This window comes from Staurois parvus, unplaced genomic scaffold, assembly GCF_062004578.1.
Source record: "Staurois parvus isolate SC_StPar_1 unplaced genomic scaffold, SC_StPar_1.0 ptg001483l, whole genome shotgun sequence".
Taxonomy (NCBI): domain Eukaryota; kingdom Metazoa; phylum Chordata; class Amphibia; order Anura; family Ranidae; genus Staurois; species Staurois parvus.
In genome coordinates this window covers 236,342-247,500 of record NW_028319279.1, presented here as the reverse complement: position 1 = coordinate 247,500, position 11,159 = coordinate 236,342, and the positions used below count along the sequence as shown (strand labels likewise).

The window sequence follows — 11,159 nt, the reverse complement described above, 5'->3', positions numbered from 1 at the left end:
TGAAGTTTGATTTTTAACATTTTGTTACTAGATATGTGTTCAAGCAAAAAGTCAAAAATGTTTTTTTTCATAATTGTCGGTCTTTTTTTGTTTATAACGCAAAAAATACATAAAGCAGAGGCAATAAAATACCACCAAAATAAAGCTCTATTTGTAGGGGAAAAAAAGGACATACATTTCATTTGGGTGTAGTGTTGCATGACCGCGCAATTGTCCGTTAAAATAACTCAGCGCCATATCGCAAAAAATGGCCTGGTTAGGAAGGGGGGAAATCTTCTGGAGGGCAAGTGGTTAAAGCAAAAGGTTTAGCACAACTACCAGGTAATCTGCATTTGCAAATGCAGCCTCCCATAAAGGTTTTCTTTGGTCTTACTTGTTTGCCCAGCAAGTCTTGGGTCATCATATATGCCATGTAGCCAAGTTACCATAGTGTGGCCTTCCTGTCTTATAGTGTATATGGCTTTGTGTTTTATTCCAGGCAAAGGATGAAGACGAAGGGGATTGTCCCTCCCTCCATGTCTGGCAGTTGTGCAGCCTGTGTGGACAATGTGCTGTACTTGTTTGGAGGCCATCACGCTCGTGGAAACACTAACATGGTCAGTAAATTCTAGCAAGCATTTATTTGGTGCTTACACAATACTTAATGCGCAGTCTCATCTCCGTCTCCTCTGTTCTTGTATTTTTATTTTCAGCTATTTATGTTGAATCTGAGCACCAGAGATGGTGAATTTTTCTGGGAAAAGGTGGAGTGTAAAGGAACTCCGCCGTCACCGAAGGACAAGCTAGGGGTCTGGGTGTATCAGAACAAGTGAGTGACTGTTGTCCCTTGTTTACTGATTAAATATTTGATGCCAGGCAAAGATCAGGAAACTGACCCATGCAATAGATCCTTTTATTCTGTTGCTTATACATGTTTACTTGCAATCCGTTGGACTTTCATGAACATTGAAGACGTTTCATAGCTTCTCCAAGCTACTTTTTCAGTTCCAGCGAGTGTCAGGAAGAGGTACTCATTTTGGATAGAGAGGACAATTGGTTTTCAAGAGGCATGAAAGAGGCCATCTACTGTATGTCAAACTGGAATAATCATCCCTGAGCAAGGCCGAGGTCTGACAAAATTTGTCTTCCACAAAAAATACCACTTTGACATCTCTCCCGCAGCGTTTTGACCACAAATCACACCTTCACCCATGTAAATCAGATTACACTTATTCAGTCTTCCTGATGCCAGTCCTTTTCTGTAACTAGAGCAGGGTGGCTCTATTTCCTTTCAATATTCACACCTCCCATCCTGTTCTTCATTATATTATACAGGATTTATATAGCGCCAACAGTTTGCTCAGCGCTTTACAATTCTTGGAAGACAACATCTGCCTTTCCATGGTCATTGGATTGAGATGTTGGTGCTGTGGATCCAAATCCTGGAGTATCTTCATTGGAACTGAAGAAGGTGTTTGGAAACGTTCCGAAATGTCTTCAGCATTCTAGAACAAGTTCAGTTGGGTGTGACTGACTAGTACTTAATATACCATGACCTGGAATAATGAGAACCTTCAATGGACACATGCTTACTTGTTTCCTGTCTACTGCAGGGATCTCTAGCACTATTCTCTGCAGCAACTGGGGCACCATAGTTATTGAGCAAAATTGTTAAATGAGGTTACCTTTTACCTCTGGCAGAAAGACTATTATTTATTTTATTTATTTCAGGTACTTATATAGCGCCGTCAATTTACACAGTGCTTTACATATATATTGTACATTCACATCAGTCCCTAACCCTCAAGGGGTGTACAATCTAAGGTCCCTAACTCACATTCATACATACACATATTAGGGCCAATTTAGACAGGAGCCAATTAACCTCCCAGCATGTCTTTGGAGTGTGGGAGGAAACCGGAGTACCCGGAGGAAACCCACGCAGGCAGAGGGAGAACATGCAAACTCCAGACAGGTGGTGCCGTGGCTGCGATTCGAATCAATGAGTCTGTCAGAATTTATATGATCAAAATGATCAGTCTGCTGCCCCATGGGGAATCCTGATATATCTACATTCTGGCACTTTCCTGGATTGAGGCCCACCAATGTGCAATAATATCAGGAAGGACAGTAAAAACATCCCAAAACAGAAAGATCGCCAAAATTGGACCACCTTTTTTTGTACAAACATGCCTACTCAGAAGGCTGTATAAGTAGAAGGTTGGTGTGAAATGCATCAATGTGCTGCTGAAATAAATGTTGTGTAATGGTTTATACAAATACACAGTCACTGCGTTCTGGAGATCCTTTGGTTTTTGACCATTTTTGCCTTGTATCCTGGTAAAAACAATGAGCCAGTCAGCCAGGGTTCAGTCCGCCTTTTGCAAAATAGTAATAAATGCAGCAACAATGATCTTATGATACTTTTTTGTATAGAGGCCTTTAAAGCATTGCACCTGTGATCACTGCAGTGTTGGTTCAGTGTGTGGGCTTTTACAGTGTTTACCCCCAGCCCCAGGTCTGTATGGAGGTACTACCCTTCTGTTCTGGGGATGAAGGGAGTGGGGCCAGACTATTGCGGTTGTGTCACCTCCCTGCTGCTGGTTTTGTGCTGAGTCCCTCTGCCTCAGTGGCAGAAGAGACTTGTAGTTCTGCTGGTTATCAGTGTTTGATACGGCTGTGCAAGCAGAGCCACAGACTACCATGCTAAAATTTAACAAAATAGGATTATCCACTATGATGCACCCCGTGATTTAGGAAGGTGATGGGGGGGGAGGGGGGTGGGTGTTGGTGGTGTGGAGTTTGGCTGTGCTGTTTACAGTCATGCTTTATGTAACACCGTAAATATGGGTGCAGCACGAAATATGGTCTTAAAGGTGGAATATTGAGATCCCCCTCAAATTCCTTTTCTGTCTGACACCTGTTTAAAAAGACAACAGTTAAAGTGATATCTAAAGTTAACACTTAAAAAAAAAAGTTATGGTTTTGCATAGAACAGCCTCGATCTTTGTCTTCTCGGGTCCCACTCTGGCACTCCTGGCTCCTCCCTTTTAGGAAGTGCTCCCATAGGAAGCCGCTTTCTATGGGGGCACTCCTGTGGGCTCGCCTCCAAACCTGCTGCCTGTGTCCATAGACAGAGACAGCAAGACTTGGGGGCCCCCCCCCTTGTTATAGGATCTGTTTGACAGCAGTAGGAACCAATGGCTCTCACTGCTATTAATCTCCCCTGTGAGGAGGGAGAAAGAGGAGAAAGGCGCTGCTCTTGTGCAAACCTCTGGATCAAGATCTGGCTCAGGTAAGTAAGGGGGGAGGGGGTTGGGGTTCTTAGGGAAGCTGGATACAGAAGTTTTTTTTACCTTCATGCATACAAAGCATGAAGGTAAAAAAACTTATGCATGAAGGTTAAAAAAAAAAAAACAGCCTTTAAAGCCACTTTAAGTGGAAATCCCTCAAAAGGAACGAAGACCACAATGAAAAGTCAACATAGGTTTTAAAGTGGTTGTAAAGGCTCAAGGTAAACCTTCTGTTTGCAGCAGCCCCCTCAATACTTACCTGAGCCCCCTTGAGATCCAGCGATGTGCATGACAGCCCTGGCTGTCCCAGGTCTCTGCCTCCTGATTAGCTGAGATGGCAAGCGGGAGCCATTGGCTCCTGCTACTGTCAATCACAGCCAATGAGAAAGGAGGGGGGGGCCAAACAGCGGCTCCATGTGTGAGTGGACACAAGGAGCAGCGGGTGCCCCTATAGCAAGCTGCTTGCTATGGGGTCACACAACAGAAAGGAGGAGCCAGGAGAGCCTGCAGGGGACCCGAGAAGAGGAGGATCAGGGCTGCTCTGTGCAAAACCACTACACAGAGCAGGGAAATATGACATGTTTGTTATTTTACAAATAAAAAAAAAAAAACAAGCCTTAAAAGTTTGACTTGAGTCAGTAATTAAAAGAGAAGCATGGCCAAAGCTCTTTTGGCCATACTTCTCTTGTGGGTCCCAAGAGCGCATGCACTTACCTGTGCTCTCCTGAGATGCAAAATCAGCCATTAGCAGGCTAAAGTCCACTTCCGGTTCACGTCACAGGAACTGCTTCAGTCTCTGGATGTATTCAGACAATAAATTCGGGATCCACCTAGATTCCTGATCTGCAGCTGTCTTGGTCACTCAGGGCACAGCTGAGTGCCTGAGCCCTCCGCTCCCGCTTCCTCTCTTTCCTGCCCGGCTCTCCGGTGAGCACTAGAGGGGCATAGCAGGGTGGTGACTGACAGTCACTTCTCTCTGCTCAGAGCTGACTAAACACAGCGATCAGCAGTCACGTGAATTTTCAGTTCTCGGGCTTAGAGCCAGTGTTGTGTAGGTGAGTAGGTGTATGTTTTTTTTTTTTTTTTCCCTCTTTCTGTTTCCTACACTTCTCCTTTTAATGTAAAATGATTTAGATCTTCTGCCAACTATGTAGTTTGAGGGCCTGTCTGAATGGATACAAATTAAATGGATTGTGTAGACACATTCTCACATTGCTTAGTTCCACTAAATCTAAAGCTCACCACTTGTTACAATCGCCTTTAGATTTACCTCATATTACATCATTTTGGTAAATCTGAATTTTGATTTTACAAACACATTTTACTTGTCTTTGACTGCTCTGTGTATACAATCTACTGCGTAGTGACATAGTGTGGATAACATTCACCCTCCATAAAGAGATACTGTATTTTACTGTTGAAGAATGAGGCTGTACTTTCCTCCCTTGCACTTTCCAAAACACAATTAGATATGGAACACTTTGATTTCTAGGTCATGGCAAACCTCTCTTCATTTCTCTTTCAGGCTGGTCTACTTTGGCGGCTATGGCTACTTTAGAGAAGATACAGTCGGGACTTTTGAGTTTGATGAAACTTCATTTGGCGTATGTATTCTGTAGACGGTATTGTGTAAATAAATTGCAGTGACGTTTCACAATGGTGTAAAGATTAATAACAAACCGAGACCATTCTTGATGTTAGGGATTCCTTTTTCAGATGTTTGCTTAAAGTGGAACTTTATTTTGATAAAAACAAAACATGGGGTAACGTGCAGGATTTTTAATGCAGAAGAGATGTGCTCTGTTTCTTCTGCATTAAAGTTACTTACCTGGACTCCCCTCTGGACCTATTGTGGAGGGTGAACATGATCAAAAGGATCTTTCTACCTAAATTGCTTTAAATCCTGGCTAACTGCCCTTGCAGAGTACCCATGTCATTGTTCAAACAGATTGATGCTATAATTCACATCTAGAGTAGTCTGAAGTTTCTTTAGGTTGCCAACCTCGAAAGCGGGTCTGGCCTTTCCAAATTTCTATGCTTATTGAAATAAATAATAAAGGGGTTGGTTTTCTGGAATCCCCCTATTTATTATACAACTATGTACTATTTGTCTGTTCCTATAATTAATTAGTAAATATATCTAAGCTTTGATAACATTGAAGGACGTAATTTACTGCAATATTTGCTATAATAACACAAACACAATGCTCAAAGAAGCAAGGTCTTATTTATTTTTAAAGAAAGTAAAACCCTAACAGAGAAATCTAAACCAATATTGGAGTATATAGAAATAGTAAAGATGATACGTTACGTAAGTTCGTCCTCAAAGCTAAGTATCTTTAGCTGGTCCCACGTTAGAGAGAGAAAAAAAGACAGAAGTATGGCCAACACTATATTTAAAGCCCTCTCGAGCACTACCCACACACACACACCCTTGACCCGCCTGGTGTAGTTCTCCATCCAATGAGCAAATGTTCATAACTCATAAGGGGATGTCCTCCCTATTCATTAGAAGGTGTAATTACCCCAGCCATCCTCCCGGAAGTAGGTCCTCTCAAAAGGGGGCACTGCTGTATTGCCAACAACGCTCGGACCCAGATCAATCACTTCTGGCTAGAAGCCATGTAATCTGTCCTTTTATTATGCATGACATCAGGGAGCCTGGGTTTTGGCTCTCTTATCTCCATGTCCCACCGCTAGGGGGTATGTGTGAACTTCCAGAACAAGGATTTTGGTATGCAGCCGTTTGTTACACACATCCTGTTGCAAATACTTGCTTTTCTTGACACTCCAAGATAGCATTCAATAGGTCAAATAGTTCTCTGACAACAAGGCAGTAAGAGTCCATAAATGTCTGATATAGAAACATGTTGCCTTCCAACACTTATTATCTGGCCTTCCAACTCATGAATGTGCATGACTGGCTTACTGCTACCAATGCCTGTAAAACCATTGAGGCTGCCATAGCTTCCTTCTTTGTGACATTACATAATATTGTTTACAGGCGGCAGGTCCTTCCCCTTCATGGTACAGCTTTGTTGAATGCCACTCTTTTCCATACTCCTCCATATTCAGAAACATTTTATGCCTGCACAATGGTCTACCTCACCTAACTTTCCCCTGTGGTGGAATCCTTCCCTACCAGAACTAAATACTATCCCCGATGCACAGCTGTGGTCCTCCAAAGGTATTAAATATTTATGTCGCATATATACCCCACTGGGTTTCAAGTCCTTCGATCAGTTATGTGAAGAATTTGAACTCCCGGCTAATTTTTGATTTTTTTTTGCTACCAGCTCCAGCATACCATTAGAGCTCAGTTTGGCTCCTTCTCCAGCCCCTTGGAAGTCACTCCTCTTTGAAAAGCTACTGTGAAGATCTGACACCACTGGATTGATATCCTTTCATTATTCTGTTCTTTCTAGTGGCACTAATAATAGATATTCAGTGTCCAAACATAAATAGCTGTTGCTCGACCTACATATTAAAGACCCAGAATGGTCGGCGTTTGAAAGGACATATGAATCCACCTTCATCTCCTCTAAGGATAGGGTTACCCAACTGTTCCACCACAGTCACTTTACCCGCTACATCTACATGAAATGGGCATGCGCCAAGACACCTCCTGCTTCAGGGGTTGCAGAAAAGTGGCAGACTTCCTCCACTGCCTTGGACCTGCCCAGTTGTTCCGAGCTTTTGGCCAGAGGTCAACACCTTCATCTCTTCCACCCTGGGCCTGCCTAATTTTTTCAACCCTAAAAACTATCTCTTTTGGTATTTTGTTGGAAACCTATCTCCAAATATGAAAAGCACTTACTGCAAATATTCTATTTTTATGCTAACAAGACTATCCTACTTAGGTATCACTGCCCCCAATATACCCATGTGGCTACAGTTCATTAACAATAGCCTCCCACTAAACTCACCTACCAGCTTCCAAAGAAGCCCCGTTTGGTTGATGCTGTTTGGGACCGCTTACGTTTGCCTCTGTTGTTCCAGACAGTTTTACTAGATGTATCGCCATGCTTTGTATTATGACTTACTGTTTGACCCGCAATATTTGGTGTGTCGTCTGTGTCACTATTCTGGTTTTGTAAAGCATTGGGAAACAGCTCATGGTCTTTTCTCTGCATTAGCTAGTATTATATATATATTTTTAACTCTGTATTGTATTTTTTTCTGTAAAAATCAATAACTATCTTTAAAAAAAAAAAAAAAAAAAAAAGTTACTTACCTGCCTGTTTGCCCCTGTACAGTGAGCTGCACGCACTCAGCTCATTGTACAAATTCTGCAATGCCAAGATGACTGGACTTCTGCGCATGTGGCGGAGTGACATCATCTCAGGCTGGGCACTGAATGTTGCTGATGATTGATACCCAGAAGTAGGCAGCTCAAAGATGTCAGCAACTGGCAGGGAGCTCCGGGACCCCGCATCACTGGAGCAAAGTATAGCTCTGCTTTAATGTTAATTGTATGCTTTTAACACAGCTTACAGAGGCAAGACCTAACAGATATTTATTTATTTTTTTAATAAAATGATAAATTTTAGAAGTAAATCGCCATCTGATTGTGCTCTTGTTCTGTTTTTGCAGAATGCAGGACATCCAAGGGGCTGGAACAATCATGTTCATCAGTTGAATCTAGACAGCTTTACCTGGAGTCGCATTGTACCTACGGTAATAATTCTGTCATTACCTAGTGTTGTGTTTTTTTTTTTTTTTTTTTTTTTTTTAACACTTAAACATTTACTCCACTGCAAAGGATTTTTTCTTTTTTAAACCTGGAGTTCAGCTTTAATACCTCATTCACACAGGCGCATTTAGAGTGGTTGTAAACTTTTACATACACCCAGTGAAGTGACTGACCTCAGGTGATAAATAGAGATGAGGCAAATCCTCCTACATAAGTTGTACCTGTTTACCTGTAACCCTTTCTCCTCTCATGCCATTCACAGTCCAGAATTCAGTTTACATGTGCTTCCAGGGAGCTGAAGTTACACTCTGCAGAGGTCAGTGAGAGCCTCATTGGGGAAAAGGACACACTTCCCTGCACAGAGGAACAGAGCGGAGGCTGTCAATCACATGCTGTGTGCTGGAGCTCCCTGCCCTGTCACCTTTTTACCTCTTGGTGTCAGCAAAACTTCCCATAAGTGACTCATGCAGATAGCAGAAGAACGAGGCAACAGAAATTACATTCAGTGCTCTGGATTGAGTGAAGTACACACTATAGAGAGATATGCTTTTTCATATTTCATGTCTAAGGTTTGAAACCACTTTAAGCGTATGCCTGTGCAAAGGCTGTGTTTGCCGGCACAGGTGTTTTGTGCATCCCCATGCAGGCAGTCCCATTCATGTCAATGGGGACCCTGGCTGCATGGACAGTCACTGCTCCCAGTTTGATCTGTGTGGGTGCACGTCCCTGCATTGCATTCCCACTATAGGTGGGTGTGGGTGTCTGTGTTTGCTGGCCTGAACCCACACAAATGTCAAAATGGGAGCAGCTGCTATCTCCATGCAGCCACTGGGGGCAGGAGATAAAAGCAGTGATTGCTAGTCATTCTAGGCCTGCATAGAAAGTCTTCAATCACTGTAAAGTTGTTGAATCTGAAGGCTAATCAATAATGTTTTATCGCCTCCAATGGAGAACAGTTCTGGTCTGAACACTCCCCTGTTCGGTTCGCAGTCTAACATTCGAACCTAAAGAAAGTTCTACCTCGAACATAATACAAGTCTATGGGACTCTAACTTGTAAATTCAAAAATGCCCATTTTGAAGGCATATATGCAAGTTATTGGCCATAAAAGAGGTATGGGGACTGAGGGACATGTGTCAGTGAAAAAAAAAATTCAAAAAGTACTGTTTTTTTAAAGGGGCAGTCAGGGGGGCTTCGGCTAAGGGGGTCCTCTAAGACTACCTGCAAAGTTGCAGATCTGTACAATGTACAGAAACTAGCAGGAATTAAATTTTTTTTAAAATATTTTTTACTGTGGGGTCCCTTCTAAACTTCCTACCATTCTGGTATAGATAAGGGGGGACCCCACTCTTTTTTTTTTTATAAAAAAAAAATAAAATGTGGGATCCACCCCCCTTTATTTATACCAGACCCTTTAGGTCTGGTAGGAAGCTTAGGAGGGACCCCACATTAAAAAATGTTTTTAAAAAAGTGCATGAGTTTCCCCCTAAAAGCCATACTAGGTCCTTTTTAGACCTATACGACTTTTAAGAGGAACCCCACCCCCAAAAAATGGGGGGAGGGGGGGAAAGTGTGGGGTCCTCCCTAAATTCTTACCAGACCCTTGATCCGAGCACAGGCCTGGCATACCATGACAGGGGGGGGAAACAAGCACTCCCCAGCTCCCTGGGCCTTACCAGGCCACGTGCCCTTGGCATAGGGACAATGTCCCCATGCCGATGAAGACATGAGCCTCTTCCCCACAACCCTGGCCTGGCCTTTAACAAGGGGGCCCACATATCCCGCCCCCCTCCCATGTGAATGAGTGTGGGGTACATTGTACTGCTACCCATTCACAAAAAAAGTGTAGTGTAAAAAATGACAGGAGACCGTCTTTGACAAGTCCCCAGAAGTAGATCCAATGTCAATCACGATGCCCACCGCCACCGTCGACCCAAAAAAAAATTCTGCTCAACGCTGGCTCCTACTGTCTGAAAGCTTAGATGGGATGACAGATCTTAAATAGGGTAATGCTGTCACAAGGAGGCAGGATCACCCCCATGTCATCATGCTCTGTGATTGGCCAAAGTGTAGCTCCTGACCTGTGGTCAGTTGCTATTCTTTGGCCAATTACAATGCACAGTCAGGGCGCAGTGCATTGTGGGGCTGAACGGCCATGCCGTTCTTGTGTTCGCAGAACACACGAACGGCCCATGTTCGAGACAAACTAACGTTCAACTTGAATGAAAAAAAAAAAAAAAAAAAAAATATATATATATATATATATATATATATATATATATTGCCCAACTCCAGGCAAATGAAATAGTTTTCTCTTGCTGTGGGTCTGTGCCCACATTGCATGGGTTAACTGCCCGTTTTTGTTTAGGTGATTGGAGACCCCCCTGGACATAAGAAGCAGTTGACCCTTGCAGTACAGGCACAGCTCCTCTGCATGGGGAAACTTTTATTTATTTTTTTGCCTGGAGTTGGGCTTTAAGGTTAGGACTTTACCTTCATAGCTTAAAAGTAACCTTCCTTATCGAGCCATAAATTGTTTCCTCCTTGAAGCCCCAATTTTATATTGTCAAATAGCTCACCACATACATTACAACCTGACTATACTATAGATGTACTAACAACTATGTAGTGTAAGGGAAAACGGGAAGTAAAGCCATCGATGTAATGGTTTATGCAGGTAATGCTGACTTTCTTTGCAGGGTAAATGCCCCTCTCCTCGTGCAGCTCATGCTTGTGCCACAGTTGGAAATCGAGGTTATGCTTTTGGCGGCAGATACAGAGTGAGTATCCGTGACATTTTATTACTTGTGTATGCATCTCCTGGTATGATGTATTTTTATTAAATCAAAATTTTACTCTCTAGGACTCCAGAATGAATGATCTGTACTATCTAAATTTTGATACCTGGGAGTGGCATGAAGTGTAAGTGATTTGCTTTTGCTTTTTGTTTTTTTTTTTACAATTGCCCTGCACTGAGGGCTCTACTATTCAAATTGCTATTACTGAGTTAGAAATTATTGAAGTTTAAATGCTTCCTATCACAGTGCTCACTCTTCTGATGTACGTATTTCTTTAGAACGTGTGTTCAAATTCCCGCCGATCCTGCTTCAAGTTCATTTCCATGTAGCTGGTTACCACGCTAACCATGGGGTCTGACTCCTGTGGCAGCATTGTCAGATTGCTGTACATGCTCC

The 11,159-nt window shown here is 42.8% G+C and overlaps 1 protein-coding gene across 1 annotated transcript in view; it reads left to right on the top strand.

Annotated features, from left to right (window-relative positions):
• The window catches only part of KLHDC2 (kelch domain containing 2), a 30,070-nt gene that overhangs the window by 10,030 nt on the left and 8,881 nt on the right, over positions 1–11,159 (top strand). The window contains exons 3-8 of the mRNA XM_089662505.1: positions 479–596; positions 693–808; positions 4,798–4,876; positions 7,866–7,949; positions 10,665–10,745; positions 10,829–10,887. Of these exons, the coding sequence (XP_089518631.1) occupies positions 479–596; positions 693–808; positions 4,798–4,876; positions 7,866–7,949; positions 10,665–10,745; positions 10,829–10,887 (537 nt within the window). The remainder of the gene's footprint in view (positions 1–478; positions 597–692; positions 809–4,797; positions 4,877–7,865; positions 7,950–10,664; positions 10,746–10,828; positions 10,888–11,159) is intronic.